We start from the raw sequence: 22,227 nt of genomic DNA on the forward strand, positions 1-22,227 counted from the left end.
CATGGAAGCCCCCAACACAACAAGACAGTTCATCTATCCTTCTTGAGAGGGAGGTTACAAAAAGGGAGAGCAACATACTCCAGGTCACGCCTGCATCATGCCTGCTGGGACTCACCAACCCATGTCTTCACCTTGGCCACTTCAACCCCGGTGCTACCCTTCCTTGAATTTATGATTTATTGCTCTCAGTTACTCTTTTGGCCAGATTTATAAACCTAACTGTTCTGTCTTTATATAATGCCTACTTTGTACACTAGGCAATGACAGCAAATTTATTGTCTATGAGTTGTTAACCTTGAAAAATTACATCAATGCAAAGTGATTGCCTTTTAGCCTCCATAGCCAATAAATTTAATTTTTTGGAGGGGGGGTGATATGAGTCATAGGATCATATATATAATCGCCGATCACAGAATGAGGAGCAAGTTGAAAGTTCTGAGCAACAGAAGCCAAGAAGGAAGACTTCTGTCTCTTGCCAAGCATGCACAAGCTGGTTTCTTGTCTGCTTTTCATAGGATGCTTACAACCTCTCTTCTCTCTGCCCGTCCCTGACTCCAGGGAAGAGGCTCTGAAGCTCTCAGGTAAGATGGATTTGTCCCCTTTATGTTAGTCTTGGAAGAGTCTTTGAGGGTCTCATATGCAAAGTTGGAGATAAGGACGGGAATTCTTTCTTGAAGGAGTCTTGCTAAATTAAGTCTTAGCTATGGATAGAATACTAGAGGATCCTTATGGCACATTGTAGGTTTTTTACTTTCTTTCTAAAACATAGGGGTCGAAAGGGTGGCTTTGCTTAATTCATGTCACTTCTGTAACCCGAAAATGTTGTTTTGGTTGTTTTTTTTTCCAATTTTAAAAACTGTACTACATTGAAAACATCATTACTCTTAGTTTCTATTTTAAACGAACTGGTTGGATGTAGAATTTGGTTGTTCCAATTGTAGATGAAAACTATTTTATATTAAGTTAAAAAGTAATCACCTGACATGTGTTATATGAAGCAAAAATATTTATTAAAAAATACAAAAATGACAATCTAGAGCTCGGGATGACACCGATTTCCAGGTACAAGTATCTTGTCTTTTGATTTATGTTCCATTCAGATCGAGTGTAAGTCGAATTTTTTAAAAAAATCAGTCAAGCAGATACTTATTTTGCTATTTCCTCTTAATTTAGTTTCAGAAATGAAAAGGCTGATGCTTGGTTATTAGTTGCCACTAAAACTTTAACTGGATTTTATCTTGCCTTTCATTTGGGGTACTTTTAGACTTAAAATTTTAAGTGAAGAGGAAAACCCTTCTGGACCATTGATTTTATAATTTCTTGTCTCTAAGGTTTCTCCCAAGAGGCTTTTTGACAATCAGCAAAAGCCTTGTTGGTCAGTCATCTGTGTCCATGATTTGGCGCAGCCCATGACCTCCTGTCAGTCACATCGATGGTCAAAAACAGGCATTGAGAGGCACCTGGGAGGCTTAGTTGGTTGAGGGTCTGACTCTTGATTTCGGCTCAGGTCTTGATCTCAGGGTCGTGGGATCAGGCCCCGTGTTGGGCTCAGTGCTGAGTGTGGAGCCTGCCTAGAGATTCTCTCTCTCCTTCCGTCCCTCTGCCCTGCTCACGTTCTAAAAAAAATAAATAAAAATAAAAATAAAAAACAGGCGTTGACTTTACTGAATCTCTGCTATTTAAAAAGAACAGTGGAAAGCAAGCACAGGATGAAATCACGATTGACTATTCAGAGAGTTCTGTCCCCTTCAAAAATGTACTATGTATTAAGATTTTTTAAAATCATACATTTAAAAAATGTATTATGATTTTTTAAAAACAAGTTTAACATTTATTTTTGAGAGACAGAGAGAGACACAGTATGGGGAGGGGCAGGGACAGAGAGGGAAACACAGTATCTGACAGAGGCTCCAGGCTCTGAGCTGTCCGCACAGAGCCCGATGCGGGGCTCGAACCCATGAAATGTGAGATCATGACCTGAGTCAAAGTCAGACGCTTAACCGACTGAGCCATCCAGGAGCCCCTATTCTGATTTTTTAAAATGTAGATCAGTGTAGCATCGTATTCAAATTCTAAACAGGTGGCAGCCTGCCTTCAAGTTCTTGCCTAAACTCTTCTGATGTATTTGTTTTGACATAAATGAGCCTTCCTTACACACACAGCTACACGTGGTCAAATTTTATAGATTTTCATGAATAATCTTCAGAAATGCTGTGAATGTGCTCAGATGCCATCATAATGGTTTCAGTGCATTGTCTTCCAGTCAAGGTTGTAGCTGAGCATCTGGAAGTGGCCAGCAGGCGGGTATTCCAGGACTCCTGGAGCCTCTGATCTCAGAGTGCGGCTGCCGGCCAAGAGAGCCTTCCGGGAGCCAAGTGCCCGCTTAGTACACCTCCCACCTTCCACGCTCATTCCACATGCCGTGCACGCACATTCCTACACATCTTATACACACATACCGCACCTCTTACATGCCATTAAACTGACCACATTTCACATTAAAAATGTTATTACTATCCAAGTATTTAAAGAGTATTTTAAGGTTCTTTCTTCTTATTATATTCAATAATAATAATAATTCAATAATTGCGGCAATAGGCAGTAGATAAATAGGAACAAAAAAGAACTACTTTTTCAAGTGGAAACTCTTTTTTAACAAATTCTTCAAATTAAAAAAATTTTTCTTAATGTTTATTTACTTTTAAGATAGAGCACAAGTGGGGGGTGGGGGCAGAGAGGGAGACACAAAATCCAAAGCAGGCTCCAGGCTCTGAGCTGTCAGCACAATGCCCAACGCAGGGCTTGATCCCATGAACTGCAAGATCATGACCTGAGCCCAAGTCGGACGCTTAACCAACTGAGCCACCCTGGCACCCCGGTGGAAATGTTAACTGGTCCTGTGGCTCAGCTCCACTCTCCTACTCAAGGCAGCCGAGCGGCTTGGCAAAGTCACACAAGGCAGAAGAGAGTCGGAATTAGATCCACTCCTCTTGATTGTCTGGCCTGCCAGCTTGCGAATCGGATCACATCATTTCCACCTCTTTGTTAAAACACCACTGACAAATCACGAACTTAGCATTTGGGGAATTTCTAGTGTTCTCTCTCTGTCCTCGAGCCCCCAAAAGACAACAGGAAACAGAAATAATTGATGAACCAAGCTACTAACCTCTTCTATTACTCTGTGTAGCACCTGATGGAGACGCAAGATCGACCTTGGATGAACTGGAAAGAGTGTACCTCCTGCAAATGCTGGAGATGTTAGGGGCAGAGAGAGGCGACAGTCTTAGGAAAGCAGGTAAAATAATTCATGCGTGTACAGGCTGTCTGATTTTATTGCCACTGAATTACTCCCTATTCTCATCCACTATGTGAGGTAAAAACCTGTTTTGGAATAGAAAGGTGTTCTATAAAACATGCTAATAAACTGCCCAACACTCTCTTCTGGTGTAAAGACTCCTCTGCAATTTGGTGTTTTCTCTTTCTCACCAACTCCTTGCAAGCATCATGCTCTCCTTGGTACCTCAGCATATCTACATTTTTTTTCTGTACACATTTATTTTGGAGAGGAAGGAGGGTGTTATCCATTCCCAATAAGTGCAGTTTTATTTTTAATTTTTTTAATGTTTATTTATTTTTGAGACAGAGCATGAGCAGGGGAGGGGCAGAGAGAGAGGGAGACACAGAATCTGAAACAGGCTCCAGGCTCTGAGCTGTCAGCACAGAGCCCAACGTGGGGCTCGAACTCACAGACTGTGACATCATGACCTGAGCCGAAGTCGGATGCTTAACTGACTGAGCCACCCAGGTGCCCCTATTTATTTTGTTAAAAATGTTTATTTATTTTGAGAGAGAGAGAGAGAGAGAGAGAACGCATGTGCACACAAGGGAGGGACAGAGCGAAGGGGAGGACAAGAGAATCCTAACCAGACTCCGTGCTGTCGGCGCAGAGCCAATGTGGGGCCCAATAAGTGCAAATTTAAATTCTGGGTTCCTACTTGTTAAAATCTTATGCAAATTACTTAATCTTCTGGTACCTCAGTTTCATCAGCAGTAAACAAGATTCATACAAATATCCACCTCATGGGGTTCTTGTGAAGTCAATGAGAAAATGCAAGTGGCTCACCACAATCACACGCAGTTATCGACAAAATGTTAGCTCTTACTAGTTTCTCCGACTGTATTCCACTAAACAATGACACCAAGGCTCAAAACATTTTGGAAACAAAATGGAGACTTTAATAGACACTGTTTAATAGAAGTTCATTCATGTAAAATGTTTTGAGTGGACTACTGGGGAGAACACAGTGCCCTCTGTGAACTCCATCAGAGACAAGGACAAGGATACTTGCCCAGCAGCCTTCAGGTAAATATTGCTGCAGAGTGAAAACAGGGAGATCAGAAACTAGGCACGACTCAGTAATACTCTATTTTGTGTGTTTTATTTTTTTTTTTAATTTTTTTTTTCAACGTTTATTTATTTTTGGGACAGAGAGAGACAGAGCATGAACGGGGGAGGGGCAGAGAGAGAGGGAGACACAGAATCGGAAACAGGCTCCAGGCTCTGAGCCATCAGCCCAGAGCCCGACGCGGGGCTCGAACTCAGGGACTGCGAGATCGTGACCTGGCTGAAGTCGGACGCTTAGCCGACTGCGCCACCCAGGCGCCCCTATTTTGTGTGTTTTAAATAAAACAAGCATAAAATAGAAACCACAGATTTGATGATGAATGGCTTTCAAATACTGTTTTCCAGGTCTCGGTACTGGCACTGCTAACCCGCAAGGAGGTATGAGACAGGTAAGTGACCATATTTATGAGAGCTGGGTGAGGCATTTTACACCTTGACTTTAGAGGATCCTACATTCTTGAACTGGGTAGTGTTCGGGGTAGAAATCATGCCTTCAAGTAACTGGCCAATCAATGTTATCTTGGAGCATGTTTTTCTAAATTTTGATGTGTATAAAATGTGCCTACCAGACCTTATCCAGTGCTCAACTTTAACCAAGCTCTCCCCAAACATTTGACCAGAGACCATTTTTGTTGTTGTTGTTGTTGTTTTGTTTTGTTTTTTGGCTTAGTGCCCAGTAACATCCTTATAAAAATACACTGGAAACACTCGATCCTGGAGATGGTGTTCACCACCCGAGGTCCCAACAGGGATGAACCCCCCCAGAAGGGGCTGGTGTAGCTTCTGCATGTGACTAACTAAAAGTTGTCATTCAGATGTTTATGACTGGAAGGACTATGATTAAAGACTCTAAAACCACAAAGGTAATTAGGAGGATTTGCTCATGAAATTCTACAATAAAAACAAACCGAAGGGTCCATGCTTAAATAGGTAAATCTCAGGGGCAATACAAGCCCTATTTTACACAGAAGATGGTAACTGTACAGAACATGTTACTGACATTATTTAAACAGAAAGAGGTCAGTGAGGGCTTAGGAAGCTTCATGGCCATCAGAGGGCTACACAGACTTGGTGGACCCCTGGCTGGGCACAGGGAGACCTTCCAGAGCCATACTCTGGGTTCATACTGCAATTACAACGGCAAACAATTTCAAAGGTCCTATGTCTTAACTACAGTTCCTTTTTCTTGCAGCGGTCTTAATTCATTGATAACCTATGTTTTTTGTTTGTTTTTGTGTATTGTTTTAGTTTCAAGCTTTCTTTGGACAAGATCCTAACATTTTCCTGAGTCAGCTTTTGGCCAGAATCAGGAAACAATATAAGAAACGTGGATCTCCCTCTGAATGCTTCTGGAAATACTGTGTCTGAAGTAAAACGAACATCTATTAGTCAACTCAAAAACAACCACCTTAGAAAGTTAAAAATAAAAATGTATGACTTGAAAACAGCATAGAAAAAAACTAAGCAAACTATACCCCGTTCATTACTATTTGGAAAAATAAATCCTCTATGTTTTGCAAATATCATGGGTGGTCATTTTATTTATAAACAGGCCCTGAACATTTATAATTTTTCTTTCCATCGATTTATTTTTTATTTTTTTATTTTATTTTTTTTTTTTTTAATTTTTTTTTCAACGTTTTTATTTATTTTTGGGACAGAGAGAGACAGAGCATGAACGGGGGAGGGGCAGAGAGAGAAGGAGACACAGAATCGGAAACAGGCTCCAGGCTCTGAGCCATCAGCCCAGAGCCTGACGCGGGGCTCGAACTCACGGACCGCGAGATCGTGACCTGGCTGAAGTTGGACGCTTAACCGACTGTGCCACCCAGGCGCCCCCCATCGATTTATTTTTTAAAAATATTTATTCATTTTTGAGAAAGAGAGTGTGCATGAATAGTGGAGGGGCAGAGAAAGAAGGAGAGAGAGAAAGCAGGCTCCACACTGTCAGCCCAGAGTCCAACATGGGGCTCAATCCCACAAACTGTGAGATCATAACTGGAGTCGAAATCAAGAGTTAGACGCTTAACCAACTAAGCCACCCCAGCACCCCTTCGTGAATTTATAAAGAACTCTCTGAAAATTGAAAAGTAAAGCTAATAAAATTAACAGAAGCAAATACTAAGCAGAAAAGTCCCAAAAATGCAATTTAGTTGAAACAGTTAAACTACAACTCACTTAAACATTACCTTTCCTGTGTGTCCCCTCAACCCTTAAAAATGACATTTGGTATCATCACTTAAAAAAAATCAGCATCTTGTTGTGGAAAAGTCTCTACAGTGAAGGATGTGTAGATGCGGGCTGGGAGCGGTCTGAATTCTCCTCAGTTTCTGATGGGGTAGGTTCACGTGCTCAAATCCCCTGTCCCTGAGCTTTAAACTCTTAACAGAGACACATGCTTGCTCTCGGTTCCTGTGAGCTGCAGATGTGCAGCTCGCTGACTCGGGGATCGTCTCCTATACAGGGAAGAAGGCTGAGGAGGGTTTAGGATCACAGAATGGAAGGAAGAGCCCATTTGTTAATTTTTAAAACCCGCTAATGTGTGTGTGCCCACACCAACTTACACTCTGTGAATGCGTGTGTACAAAGGTTTATTGACACAGTGCAAAAAAATGTCTCCAGTTCTGCATGTACAGTTTATGTTTTTCCTTAAAAAAAGATACCTGATTGAAATATTAATAACCATTAAAAACAAGTAAATTCACACAATTAATTGTAAGTTCACTTGAAACAAAATTTCAATTTGGATTAAATTTACCTTGTGAGTTATAACGAAGTTTTTACTTAATTGCAAAATGACTCCATTCCCACAGCATTGTGTTTTTCAAAAATCTTGACCTCATATCCAAGAAAATAATCACCTTCTGGGTAACATTTATGTAAACATCGAAGCCTACAGTATAGACGTGTATTACCAATTTCTGTAGTCATTCATACAAAAAGTTAATAAACCCGAACAATGAAGTATAAAGGTTGGCAGAGCCCCCCTGGGGGGCAGCAGTGTCACTGCTGAGCGTCCCCTCTCCCCTCCAGCAGTGCGAGCATCGCGGTGCAATCTCTGAATACGCCAACTAGTCTACTTGTCAACATATGAAAATTATAAACACAGCGCTACTACAGATCTGCCTACAACAAGCACCGGTTTCATATCAAATCTGGCATAATATTTGTGCTGTAAGATGTGTACGAAGGTAAAGAAATCAGCAAACTCAGGTAAAACGAACATCCAGACAAAGGCGCTTCCATTATTAGAGAACGCAAGGTTTCAAACGGGCTGCATGAAGCAGAGTGGCCCCTGAGAGCCACACGTCAGTTTTGATTTGTACAAATTAAAACTTTTATCCCTACAGAAGGTCGCAATGACTACACTGATGGACAGTATCCAGGCTGGTTAGTTTTTCTAAAGTTGATTTTTCACCAAGGGTAAAAATGCCACACAACTTGACCAAGATGACGAGGACTTCAGAAATCACTGAATGATCAGGATGGAGTAGAAAATGACAGTTCCATATTTGCATGGAACTGCTTAGCATTTGAAAATGGTTCTGACACCTTAAGATGGACTCACCCTCCAGAAAACTCTACTTTAGAAAGGACACGTGAGCTACAGGAATTGAGAATCAGGGCTCCGCAGTCCTCATGGATGAAGAGGTCGAGTCTCCTAATTATTATCAGTTATATGTACTTTACAAAAGGTATCAAACTTGGAGGGAGGAAGAGAGTTTGCTTGAAACAAAACAACAAAACACGAAAGATCAGTCAGTCTGTTATATAGAAGATAGAAGGTCCTGCTCCTTTGCTTCTATTCCTTTCTGATCTGTGTGGGTGTGAACCGCATGAGTCCCCCCAAGTCTGGGCAGGAATCACGGATTTCTCTCAAGAACAGGGAGCTGACTTAGCAAGTAAACAACCCACTCACTTCTTCACAAACACAATCAGGGCCGGAGTAGGAAGCACTGATCCATGGCCACGCTGCACCCCCGTGAGGACCACGGAGCTCCCGCGAACCGCAGCTGTCACGGGGAAGCCACCACGGCACTTACAGACCTCTGGCAAAGACGGACAGACCTCTTGTGTGTAAATTGGTTGGAAAGAAAGAGTTAAGTGTTAGTTTTGGTGAGACAACGTTCAAACACATAGGCATAAAGGAAGAGTATTATTTCTTACGTGACTTCTGAAACTCTTTACAATCGTTATTTTAAAAACCAGAACCTTAAAAAGGAGAATGCCACTGGTTGAGTGAAGAGCTCTTTCTGTTTTGTTTTTTTTTTTAATTTTTTTTTTTTACGTTTATTTATTTTTGAAAGAGAGAGAGACAGAGCATGAACGGGGGAGGGGCAGAGAGAGAGGGAGACACAGAATCAGAAGCAGGCTCCAGGCTCTGAGCCATCAGCCCAGAGCCCAACGCGGGGCTCGAACTCACGGACCGCAAGATCGTGACCGGAGCTGAAGTCGGACGCTCAACCGACTGAGCCACCCAGGCGCCCCAGAACTCTTTCTGTTTTAATGTTACAGATGCAAAAGCTAACTTAACTCCAAGGAATAAGCTCATTGTAAGTAGACTGGTTTTTAAGATAAGACTTTGGGAATTTCAGTGGAAGGTGGAAAATTAAAAGGAAAGGCATCTATAGGAATAAAGCTCAGAATCCAAACCTAAAAGCCAGCTATTCCCAGTGTACCGATGGGCGATATTTTCTAACACTGGTAAATACTGAAGTGACTTGGCGTCGTGAGGAAGCAGAACGTCTCCTCTTAATCTCGGGGGGAAGCACCAAGTTGTGCACAGGCCGCATGAAAGTACGCAACTTATGGAAACCATTCCGAACAGTATATGGCCTGCAGGTGGGACGTCCTACGTCCTCCCACAGGAAAATGATCCACGTAACAACAGAACGAAATAAACGAGCTAACATTCGGGGCTACTTCTAGCCATACTTCTAACTACCATCCATTTTGGGTGACACCCAAAGTCAAGTTTCGCTGTGCACACACCTCTCTAGAGGCCATCCAACCTGCTCAGAGGACGGCCAACCAGAAAGAGAAGCTGACTGACAGCTTTAATACACCAGGAACACAGGAATGAAAGACGGTATATACAATGTCTGTTTCAGAAAAATGATGCCTGTTAAAAAGTCCAGAAGGGAAAACCTTCACATTCACTGATAGCTTCATGGCCATGTAGGAGTCAGGGGTTAAAGAGACACACCAAGAGGTCTGCTTGTCCGGCAGGTGCCATCTCTGTGGCCACTCAACTGCCGTTTGCTGCTGGAGCTTGACCACAGGACTCTGCGGCGTCACCAAGGGAATCTTTGCTTTCGCAGGTGACACAGCCCTCCAAGAGAGAACAAGAGCAGGCAAGAGGACATGATGTCGTCTGGAAAGTCTAACAATCAGTAAAATGCTGGCCAAGCACCCTACATCTCATTCCCCAATTTATTCAATTCATGCCTAAGAATCGTCTGTATTACAGGTCGTTCCTTATTATTAAAAGGTAAATGACAATTGTTTACCTACTTTTGCTTATTTTGAAGCTCATTCGTATACTCTACTCAAAAGCACACAAATAGTATTTTAGTTTTTAAAGTTTATTTGAGAGAGAGAGAGAGAGAGCGCATGCACACATGAGCAGGGGAGGGGCAGAGAGAAAGAGAAAGAGAAAGAGGTTGAGAGAGAGAGAGAGAGAGAGAGAGAGAGAGAGAGAAAGTCTCAAGCAGGCTTCCACACTGTCAGCGCAGAGCTCAACACGGGGCTCGAACCCACAAATTGTCTTACGAACAAAGACACGTGGAGTGCCCAGCTCAGCTCCTGCTGTTGGCACTACTGTATCTAACCTTTCTTACTTTGTGGGCACTCATTCCTTTCTTTAAAAACGGGCGGGGGGGGGAGGTTCCGGCACTTGTTTACTTCAGAAGCCCTAATACCACAGTGTTTTGAGTGCTTAGCTTTCTCCTCTTATCATAGTTTTTAAATTAAGTTTTTCTGATGTTTATTTATTTTGAGAGAGAGAGAAAGAGAGAAAATGAATGAGTGGGGGAAGGGCAGAGAGAGAGAGAGAGACAGAGAAAATCCCAAGTAGGATCCACGCTATTAGTGCAGAGCCCTTTAAAAAAAATTTTTTTTTTTATCTTACCGTAATTTTTAACTTCACACATTATCATCTCCTGCATCTCAACACTTGTGGGAATACAGAGCTCATTACAACTGTCACAATCATTCCACGGAGCCACCATCAGGACCACGAGCAAGTCAAAACTCCACTGTCTAGGCCGCTCACATATGATCTCACTGAGAAGATCTCACAACAACAAAAGAGCACCTGGGGCTCACGGAAATTCCTGCCAGCTATGAATACTACCTCTGGTGTGAATCTTACAAATTGAGTTTTAGCTCTGTTCAAACACACCTGCATATGTGAAGTGCATGTCCCTTGGTCCTCTCCTCCCTTGCCAATCATGTATCAAAGCAGAACATTCCAACTGGTAAAAACACTTGCAGTCAAAGAGACCTGTATTCAAAATCAGAGGGACTGTCCAGCCATATATAAAGTGTCCAACATCTGTATACATGACTGTGTTGTTTGTCGGTAAAGCAGGGATAGTAAAGCTACTGCAAAAGTAGCTGTGAGGGTTGTAATTTTTGGTGGGATCGTGCAATAAGTATTAAGTGCCTCGAGCACTACCTGGCACATCCAGGAATGACAGCTGTTGTCACTGTGCTTACCTGGATGTCTATCTCGAGGGACAGCCTGACTCTGAATCCAAGAGTGCACCTTGGCCAGCTCCTCCCTCTGCGTGCATGAAAACTGGGGTTGCTGCGGCCGCATGCCCACCAGCCTCTCCAGGTCCCCTTTCAGCACGGTCTCTTTCACCATGTGGACAGACAAGCGACCTCAGTCCTGAATAAGGCACAGGGTTCTCGTGTGATCCATGAACAGCTCTGTTCGGGTCTGTGATACACTTTCTATCTCTTGCTAATATACAACGTGCCCATTAAACAAAGAACTGAATCAGCTCTTTGTCAAGCTGGTGAAGCGAGAGCTCTTTCTCTCTTTCTTTCTCTCTTTCTCTCTTTTCTCTCTTTTTCTCTTTTATCTCTCTTTTTTTCTCTCTTTTTCTCTCTTTCTCTCTTTCTGTACCAGCACCTGAATGGGGCAGATGCAAGACACAGCTTTCCCTCAGCTCCTCTCTTCTCTCAGAATGCGAAAAATTCAGCGTCTAAAGAGAAAAGTTCTTGTCTGTGTGTGCCATCTGGGGAAGCGATGCTGTCTTTGTTTTCTGGTCTCATGATGCACACGTTGGTGCGGTCTGGATCTGAGTGTGCACGGCATTGCCACTACAGCCACTGTTCCGGGATCATTCATCATTTAACTTCAAATGAATGAATGTGAAAATACATTTCTGTAGGAACATCTATAAAAACAGAAGTTAAAAATCACTTGGTATTAAACAATACACTTAAAAAACCATAAAAGTTTCTTTAAAAAACCCCATTTAAAAGGGGGGTCCTTGAGGGCACCTGGGGGGCTCAGTCGGTTAAGCGTCCGACTGTTGGCTCTGGTTCAGGTCATAATCTCACAGATCGTGAGACTGAGTTCCTGTAAGCGCAGAGCCTGCTTGGGATTCTCTGTGCCCCTCTGTCTGCCCCTCCCCTGCTCATGTTCTGTCTCTCTCTCTCTCTCTAAATAAAACTTTAAATAAAAGTGGGTCTTTTAAAGTGCTTTCTTACCTCTCAGGTACCTGATATGTCATTAGAATGCACTCAGGTGTCTGTTTTATCATTCTCCACATGGACTCTTTAGCAAAATCGGGAAATGTTTCTTTCTTCTGTACATCCTGAGACTGCTGTCCCTCTGAGGTGATTTCAGAAGAATAATCACCACTAGTGGAGTATATACTGTGGTCACTGCTTCCTATCAAAGACCAACAACAATTACAGATTAGGAGACACTGTTAGGGGCAGATTTGCCAAACTCATTCTTCCCACTGTGGCAACCAGCGGACAGTCTTCGCCCTCACCCAGCAGTGGTCCCAGGTGACCCCCTTGGTTCCTCCGCCTTCCCTAGATGTCCCTCTCACTCCTCCTGAGCTGTCCACGCTCAAGGCCACACCTCACTCCTTCTCATCACCTGGAAATGCTCCAGGTCAGCTCCTAAATCACTAACATCTCAGCTTTGCTTGCTCGTCTGCTTGTTCAAGTGCGCCAACTACAAAGTGCCCCGGCCCTTCAGCCCACAGTCCATCATTCAGTCACACTCTTTATAACACCTGAGATTTCTTTTTCCCTCTCATTTTTCACACTATCAAAATGTCAATTCTCATAAAGCCAACAGTCAGTTCTGTTCTTATGTAAACCCAAGTAACCAAAGATAGGGATAAAGTCATTTATCATTGGGTACACCGATCCATTATCACCAAAAGGATCTTACAAAGCTGGGTAATCCTGCTACAGTCTCTGGCCAGCCCATCCTGGCAATGACTGTTCTCCATGTCTCTGTTCCCTGACTCTCACCTATTGAAAATGTCATTACTGACACTAAACACAAGCTTACTCATATCTGCACTCTCTCCTCACCTCCTCCTGCTACAACAGAGAGGTATCCACCCATCCCAAGGCCCATTCCTTTATGGCTGCTATGGAGCCTTGCAAATCATTCCTTTCCTAACTCGCATCGACTCTTCTAGATCCTTCTCGTCAACTTTGAAACAAAAACCCAGAAGACCCCCCAAAAAACAAAAACAAAGCAAACAAAAGTACCTCTCTAATTTTTTAAAGAGTAAGTACATGGGCAAAGATGGTGGAGAAGTGGGAGGACCGGGATTTTCCTCATCCCTCAAACACAACTGTATTGAGGTCAGAGCACTTGGAACACCCAGGAAATCGAGCTGCAGAGTGGCAGAAGGATCTCCACAGTTGGAGGGGGACAGTTTGGCAGGACTGAGGTGTGTGTATGTGAATTGGGGGAGGCAAAACGGCATAGGCACAGAGGGGAGGGAACCCCTTCTGTGCAGAGACAAAAGGGAGAGAAAGAGGAGTTGTAAAAGTCGGCCTCAAGTTACCACAAGAGGAAAAAGTCTCTGGATCATGGAATGGGGAACGAGAAATACGGAGAGTGCCAATTTCTGTTTTGCAAACAGCCTTAGGCGCTGAAACTCGGAGGTTTGGAAGTATGTGACTTTCTCTGGAGCAAAGCTGGAGCAAAGCTGGGAGCCATGGACCATGCTCCCAGGAGGTAGGAAGCCGGCCGAGTGCAGAGTGTGGTGTAGCGATCTCAGGGGCGCACTGGGAGAGAACAGTCCCCTTCCTGGAATACTTGGAGAAAAGGGATTATTGCCTCCCCAAGGACAAAAGACCCCGAAGGTACCAGCCAAAGGCCTTTTATCAACAGGGCGGAGTGGCGCTATTCCAGAACAGGGTCTGGGCAGCGCAGGATCCTTGAAGACATTAGAGAGCCTAGAAGGCACGGGAGACTGTGGAGCAGGACAAGCCTGCCGCCCACGCTACTCTGTGAGGGCCGCTTGAATAGCATGGTTTGAGACACCTGGTCCGGGGAGCAGAGACTGGGGTGTTGCCATTTTTTTCTCCATCATCAACAGGGTGGGGGTTCAGGAAGCAGCACAGTGGCCCCCAGTAGAAGTGGGACCTGCTTACACCAAACCCCACCCCTCCATGACTGGTAACTGCTTATCTACAGGAGTGGGACTGACACTGAGCAAACCAGACGGCCCCTCCCCCAAACCAGCACAGCCGCTGGTCCCAGGCACCAACAGGCAACTTTTTTTTCTTTTCTTTTTTTTTCTTTCTACCCTCTTCTTTTTTTCTTTTGGAATTGGGCTCATAGTTTCTGATTTGTATATATATGTGTGTGTGTGTGTGTGTGTATATATATTTATGTTTGATTAGGCATTTTCATTCTATTCTTTTTATACCTTTTCTGTTTCTTCTTCTTTATCTTCCTTCCTCTTTCTCTGGATTTAGCCTTATAGTTTTTGATTCTCTGGTCTTCTCTTCTTTCATTTTTCTCTTTTATGGGACCAGGCTTCCCCACCCCCCTTTCCTTTTTTTTCCCCCAGGGTCACTTCAGTAAACAAATCAAAGCACACCTGGTTGAAGGTCCAAACACTCCACCACTACGAGCAAGAAGGAGCTCTGCAGAGGGCTGACCAGTGGGACACAGCGGCCAAAACACAAGAACAGCATGCACACAGCAGACACCAGAAATACTTCCTGAAGTGCCAGGCTCTGGACAGTGCATGACCCCTTTTTACTATAGTAGCTCTTGCAGATGCAGGACCTATAACAAGCTTTTAAAACACGCAAAAGACAGAAACTTAGCCAAAATGACAAAACGGAGGAATTATCCCCAAAAGAAAGTTCAGGAAGAAATCACAGCCAGATTAATTGCTCACAACAGGTACAAACAGTATGTCTGAAGAAGAATTTAGAGTAACAGTCATAAGACTAATGGCTGGGCTTGAGAAAAGCACATAAGACACCAGAGAATCTCTTGCTGCAGAGATCAAAGACCTAAGAACTAGTCACAATGAATTAAAAAATGCTATAACTCAGATACAAAATAAACCAGATACAGTGACAGCAAGGATGGAAGAAGCAGAGAAGAGAATAGCTGAAATAGAAGATAAAATTATGATTATGTAAAATGATGAAGTGGAAAAAAAGAGGGAAAGGAAATTACTAGACCACGAGGGAAGAACGAGAGACCTAAGTGATTCAATGAAACAAAATATCCGTACCATAGGAGTTCCAGGAGAAGAAGACAGAAAGGGGCAGAGGACTTACTTGAACAAATTATAGCTGAGAACTTCCCTAATCTGGGGAAAGAAACAGGCATCCAAGTCCAAGAGGCACAGAGATCTCCCTTCTAAATCAACAAAAACAGGTCAACACCATCACGTATTATAGCAAAACCGGCAAAATACAAAGATAAAGATAGAGTTTTGAAAGCAGCTAGGGACAAAAGGTCCTTAACCTACAAGGGTAGACACATAAGGTTAGTAGCAGACCTGAAACTTGGCAGGCCAGAAGGGAGTGGCAGGAAATATTCAATGTGATGAATAGGAAAAATACGCAGCCAAGAATACTTTATCCAGTAATGCTGTCATTCAGAATAGGAGAGATAAAGACTTTCCCAGACAAACAAAAACTAAAGGAGTCTGTAACCACTAAACCAGCCCTGCAAGAGATCCTAAGTGGGATTCTGTGAGTGGAAAGCAGCAAAAACTACAAAGGACCAGAGACATCACAACAAACATGAAATCTACAGATAACACAATGACACATTTTAAATTCGTATCGGGGCGCCTGGGTGGTGCAGTCGGTTAAGCGTCCGACTTCAGCCAGGTCACGTTCTCGCGGTCTGTGAGTTCGAGCCCCGCGTCGGGCTCTGGGCTGATGGCTCAGAGCCTGGAGCCTGTTTCCGATTCTGTGTCTCCCTCTCTCTCTGCCCCTCCCCCGTTCATGCTCTATCTCTCTCTGTCCCAAAAATAAAAATAAACGTTGAAAAAAAATTAAAAAAAAAAAATAAAATAAAATAAATTCGTATCTTTCAATAATCACTCTGAATATAAATGGGCTAAATGCCCCAATCAAAAGACATAGGGTATCAGAATGGATAAAAAAACAAGATCCATCTATATGCTGCCTACAAGAGACTCATTTTAGACCAGATGCTACCTGCAGACTGTAAGTGAGGGGATGGAGAACCATCTATCATGCTAATGGACATCAAAAGAAAGCTGGAGTAGCCACACTTATATATAAGACAAATTAGATTTTAAAACAAATACTGAAACAAGAGATGAAGAAGGGCATTATATCATAATTAAGGGGTCTATCCATCAAGAAGAGCCAACACTTATAAATACTGATGCCCCCAACATGAAAGCACCCAAATATATAAATCAATTCATCACAAACATAAGCAAACTTATTGATAATTATACCATAACTGTAGTAGTCTTTAATAAAATACTCCACTTACAGCATGGACAGATCATCCAAGGAGAAAATCAATAAGGAAACAACAGTTCGGAATGACACTCTGGACCAGATGGACTTAACAGATATACTCAGAACATTTCATCCTAAAGCAGCAGAATACACATTCTTCTCGGGTGCACATGGAACATTCTCCAAAACAGATCACATTTTGGGTCACAAAACAGTACTCAACAGGTACAAAAAGACTGATATACCATGCATATTTTCACATCACAACACTATGAAACTTGAAACCAACTCCAAGAAAAAATGTGGAAAGCCCCCAAATACATGGAGGTTAAAGAACATCCTACGAAAGAATGAATGGGTTAACCAGGAAATTAAAGAAAAAATTTAAAAATATATGGAAGCAAATGAAAATGAAAGCACGACAGTCCAAACCCTTTGGGATGCAGCAAAGGCAGTCCTAAGAGGAAAATACATTGCAATTCAGGGCTATCTCAAGAAGCGAGAAAGTTCCCAAATACACAACCATACCTTACACATAAAGGAGCTGGAAAAGCAGCAGCAAATAAAGCCCAAAGCCAGCAGAAGGGAAATAATAAAGATGAGAACAGAAATAAACAATATAGAATTAAAAAAAAAAACAACAACCCAGAACAGATCAATGAAATTAAGAGCTGGTTTTTTGAAAGAATAAACAAATTAATAACCCCCTAGCCAGACTTCCCAAAAAGAGGACCCAAATAGATAAAATAAAAAACCAAAGAGGAGAGATCATAACTAACACCACAAAAATACAAACAATTATAAGAGAATATACTATGAGAAATAATATGCCAACAAACTGGACAATCTGAAAGAAATGGACAAATTCCTAGACACTCACAGACTACCAAAACTCAAATGGAAGAAACAGAAAATTTGAACAGACTCACAACCAGCAAAAAAATTGAATGGGTTATCAAAAATCTCCCAAAAAAATAAGAGTCCTGGGCCAATGGCTTCCCAGGGGAATTCTACCAGACATTTAAAGCAACGTTAATACCTATTCTTCTCAAACAGTTCCAAAAAATAGAAATGGAAGGAAAGCTTCCAAATTCATTCTATGAAGCCAGCATTACCTTGATTCAAAACCAGACAAAGAACCCACTAAGAAGGAGAATTACCGGCCAATATCCCTAATGAACACAGATGCCAAAATTCTCAACAAACCACAAGCAAATTGAATTCAACAGTACCTTAAAAGAATTACCCATCACGATCAAGTGGGATTCATTCCTTGGCTGCAGGGCTGGTTCAATATTCACAAATCAATCAACATTATATACCACATTAGTAGAAGGAAGGATAAGGACCATATGATCCTGTCAATAGATGCAGAAAAAGCATTTGACAAAATACAGCATCTTTTGATAAAAACCCTCAAGAAAGTTGGGACAGATGGAACATGCCTTAACACCATAAAAGCCATATATGAAAGGCCCACAGCTAATATCATCCTCAATGGGGAAAAACCGAGAGCTCTCCCACTATGATCAGAATGCCACAGGACGTCCATTCTCACCACTGTTATTCAACATAGTGCTTGAAGTCCTAGCCTCAGCAATCAGACAACAAAATGAAATAAAAGGCATCCAAATTGGCAAAGAAGTCAAACTTTCACTCTTTGCAGATTACATGATACTCTACATGGAAAACCGGAAAGACTCCACCAAAAAAACTGCTAAAGCAGATACATGAATTCAGCAAAGTTGCAGGATATAAAATCAATGTACAGAAGTCAGTTGCATTTCTATACACCAATGATGAAGCAACAGAAAAAGATATCAAGGAATCGATCCCACTTAAAATGGCACCAAAACCCACAAAATACCTAGGAATAAACCCAACCAAAGAGGTAAAAGATGTCTACACTGAAAACTATAGAAAGCTTATGGAAGAAATTGAAGAAGACACAAAGAAATGGAAAAATATTCCATGTTCATGGATTAGAAAAACAAATATTTTTACAAGGTTGATACTACCCAAATCAATCTACACATCCAATGCAATCCCTATCTAAATAACACCAGCACTCTTCACAGAGCTAGAACAAACAATCCTAAAATTTGTATGGAACCACAAAAGATCCCCAATAGCCAAAGTAATGTTGAAGAAGAAAACCAAAGCTGGAGGCATCACAATCCCAGACTTCAACCTGTATTACAAGCTGTAATCATCAAGACAGTATGGTACTGGCACAAAAACAGACACACAGATCAATGGAAAGAATAGAAAACCCAGAAATGGACCCACAAATATATGGCCGACTAATCTTTGACAAAGCAGGAAAGAGTATCCAATGGAAAAAATACAGTCTCTTTAGCAAATGGTGCTGAGAGAACTGGACAGCAACATCCAGAATGAACCTGGACCACTTTCTAATACCATTCACAAAAATAAATTCAAAATGGATAAAAGATCTAAATGTGAGACAGGAAACCATCAAAATCTTACAGAGGAAAACACAAAGCAACCTCTTTGACCTCGGCTACAACAACTTATTAGTAGACATGTCTCCAGGGCAAGGGAAGTGAAAGCAAAAAATGAACTATTAGGACTTCATCAAGATAAAAGCTTCTGCACAGCAAAAGAAACAACAAAACTAAAAGGCAACCGACAGAATGGCAGAAGATATTTGCAAATGACATACCGGATAAAGGGCTAGTATCCAAAATCAATAAGGAACTTACCAAACTAACATCGAAAAAGCAAGTAACGCAGTGAAGAAATGGGCAGAAGACATGAATAGACACTTTCCATAGAAGACAACCAGGTGGCAAACAGATACATGAAAAGATGCTCAATGTCACTCATCATCAGGGAAATACAAATCAAGACCACAACGAAATACTACCTCACACCGGTCAGAATGGCTAAAATTAACAACTCAGGAAACAATAGATGTTGGTGAGGATGTGGAGGAAAGGGAACACTTTTGCACTGTCGGTGGGAATGCAAACTAGTGCAGCCACTCTGGAAAACAGTTTGGAGGTTCCTCAAAAAATTAAAAATAGAACTACCCTACGACCCAGAAATTGCACTACTAGGAATTTATCCGAAGGATACAGGAGTGCTGATTTGAAGGGGCATATGTACCCTGATGTTTACAGTAGCACTATCAACAATAGCCAAATTATGAAAAGAGCCCAAATGTCCACTGACTGATGAATGGATAAAGAAGATGTGGTATATATACAATGGAACGCTACTCGGTGATGAAAAAGAACGAAATCTTGCCATTTGCAACAACGTGGATGAAACTAGAGTGTGTTATGCTAAGCGAAATAAGTCATACAGAGAAAGACAGATATCATATGATTTCACTCATATATAGAATTTGAGAAACTCAACTGATGAACACAGGGGAAGGGAAGGGAAAATAAGATAAAACAGGGAGGTAAACCATAAGAGACTCTTAAATACAGAGAACAAACTGAGGGTTGCTGGAGGGGAGGTGGTGGGGGGATGGGCTAAATGGGTGCTAGGCATTAAGGAGGGCACTTGTTGGGATGAGCACTGGGTGTCATATGTAAGAGATGAATCACTGGGTTCTGCTCCTGAAGCCAAGATTACGCTATATGTTAACTAACTTGAATATTAAAAAAAAAAAAAAGTTAAACAATGAATGTTAGTCATGTTACTTCTCACTGTCTTGTCTATAGTCAAAATTATGATCTATAATTTCATTTTGTCACCCAAACTCCATATATTTTTCTAAGTGTTATCAGCACATATTAATAAATAATTTTGATGAGGGAAAAAAAGTACTTAGGAATAAACTTAACCGAAGGGATAAAAGACCTATATTCCGAAAACTGTAGGACACTGATGAAAAAAACTGAAGATACAAACAAATAGAAAGATATTTAGTGCTCATGAATGGGAAGAATTAATCATTAAAATGTCCATACTACCCAATGCAATCTAAAGATTCAATGTAATACCTAGCAAAATACCAAAAGTATTTTTCACAGGAGTGGAACAAATAATCCTAAAATCTGTATGAACTACAAAAGACTCTGAATACCCAAAGCAAATTGGAAAATGAAGAACAAAGCTGGAGGTATCATAATCCCAGATTTTAATATATACTACAAGGCTACAGTAATCCAAATGGTATGGTACTGGTACAAAAACCAACACATAGATCAATGGAACAGAACAGAGTCCAGAAAGAAACCCATGCTCGTATAGTCAATTAATCTATGATGAAGAATGTAAAAGGAGGAAAAGACAGGATCCTCAATAAATGGGATTAGAAAAATTGGACAGCAACATGCAAAAGGATGAAAAACTGGACCACTTTCTGATGCCACTAAAATAAACTCAAAATGGATTAAAGACCTAAATTTGAGATGTGAATTCATAAAACTTCTAGAAGAAAAGGTAGTCATCTTTTTTGACATTGGCCTTAACAACATATTTAAGGATATGTCCACTCAAGCAAGAGAAACAAAAGCAAAAACAAACTACTGGGACTACACCAAAATAAAAAGTTTGTGTACAATAATGGAAGCCATCAAAAAAAGAAAAGGCAGGGGTGCCTGGATGACTCAATCGGTTAAGTGTCCAACTTGATTTCGGCGCAGGTCATGATCCTGCAGTTTGTGAGATGGAGCCCTATGTCAGGCTTTACACTGACAGTGCGGAGCCCGCTTGGGATTCTCTCTCTTTCAAAAATAAACATTAAAAAAAATAAAAGACAAATTACTGAACGTGAGAAAATATTTGCAAAGGATGTATCTGATAAAGGGCTAGTACACAAAATACATACAGAACTCATACAACTCAACACCAAAAAAACCAATCTGATGAAAAAAATGGGCAGAGCACCTGAACAGACATTTTTCCACGGAAGACACAGAGATGACCAACAGACACATGAGAAGATGCTCAACATCACTCATCATCAGGGAAATTAAAATCAAAACCACAATGAGATACCACCTAACACCTGTCAGAATGGCTAAAATCAATGACACAAGAAACAACAGGTATTGGCGAGGATGTGGAGAAAAGGGAATCCTTGTGCACTGTTGGTGGAAACGTAAACTAGTGCAACCACTGTGAAAAAAAATATGCACCTCCCTAAAAAAAATTAAAAATAAAATTCCATGTGATCCAATAATTCTACTACTGGATATTTATACAAAGAAAACAAAAATACAAATACGAAAAGATATATGCATCCCTATGGTTACAGCACAATTATTTACAATAGCCAAAACATGGAAGTAACCTGTGTCCATAAATAGACGGATGGATGGATAAAGAAAATGTGGTATGTATATATACATATACAGATATATATACACACATATATATATATTTACATATATACGTATATATGTGCGTGTATACACACACACACACACACACACACACACACACACACTGGAATATTACTCAGCCATAAAAAGGAATGAAATCTCGCCATTTGTGATAGCATGGCTGGAGTTAGAGTGCATGCTAAGTGAAACAGTGAAAGACAAACACCGTATGATTTCACACATATGTGGAATTTAAGAAACAAAACAAATGAACAAAGGGGAGAAAAAAGAGAGAAAGACAAACCAAGAAACAGACCCTTAACTCTAGAGAACTAATGGTTACCAGAGGGGAGGAGGATAGGAGGATAGGGGAAATAGGGGGTGGGGATTAAAGAGTACACTTATAATGAGTACTGAACGATGTACAGAATTGCTGAATCACCGTATTGTACAGGAAACAAATATAAAACTGTCTGTTAACTACACTAGAATTAAGATAAAAAACCTAAAAAAAAGATGTGATACACACACACACACACACACAGACAC

At 41.4% G+C, this 22,227-nt stretch overlaps 2 protein-coding genes across 2 annotated transcripts in view; one reads left to right on the forward strand and one right to left on the reverse strand.

Moving 5' to 3' along the window:
- Nucleotides 1-481: 481 nt before the first annotated feature.
- Nucleotides 482-5,905, forward strand: UTS2 (urotensin 2). The gene is made up of 4 exons (XM_047085094.1): nucleotides 482-581; nucleotides 3,188-3,295; nucleotides 4,751-4,794; nucleotides 5,654-5,905. The coding sequence occupies exons 1-4, from the start codon at nucleotides 482-484 to the stop codon at nucleotides 5,771-5,773; spliced, it is 372 nt and encodes a 123-aa protein (XP_046941050.1). The 3' UTR covers nucleotides 5,774-5,905.
- Nucleotides 5,906-8,863: 2,958 nt separating this feature from the next.
- PER3 (period circadian regulator 3) overlaps nucleotides 8,864-22,227 on the reverse strand; it is a 58,952-nt gene continuing 45,588 nt past the window's right edge. Inside the window, 4 exon segments of the mRNA XM_047082403.1 lie at nucleotides 8,864-9,737; nucleotides 11,126-11,141; nucleotides 11,143-11,274; nucleotides 12,131-12,351. Of these exon segments, the coding sequence (XP_046938359.1) occupies nucleotides 9,654-9,737; nucleotides 11,126-11,141; nucleotides 11,143-11,274; nucleotides 12,131-12,351 (453 nt within the window). The 3' untranslated portion in view covers nucleotides 8,864-9,653.

This window comes from Lynx rufus, unplaced genomic scaffold, assembly GCF_022079265.1.
Source record: "Lynx rufus isolate CCGP_SWC_20201006 ecotype Redwood Valley unplaced genomic scaffold, mLynRuf1.p SCAF_2, whole genome shotgun sequence".
Classification (NCBI taxonomy): Eukaryota; Metazoa; Chordata; class Mammalia; order Carnivora; family Felidae; genus Lynx; species Lynx rufus.

Excerpts from the sequence above, each read along its gene's own strand:
- UTS2 (XM_047085094.1), top strand. The coding sequence starts at position 482 with ATGCACAAGCTGGTTTCTTGTCTGCTTTTCATAGGATGCTTACAACCT. Across the intron at positions 3,296-4,750 it reads CGACAGTCTTAGGAAAGCAG|GTCTCGGTACTGGCACTGCT; the intron begins GTAAAATAATTC and ends ACTGTTTTCCAG. Across the intron at positions 4,795-5,653 it reads CGCAAGGAGGTATGAGACAG|TTTCAAGCTTTCTTTGGACA; the intron begins GTAAGTGACCAT and ends GTATTGTTTTAG.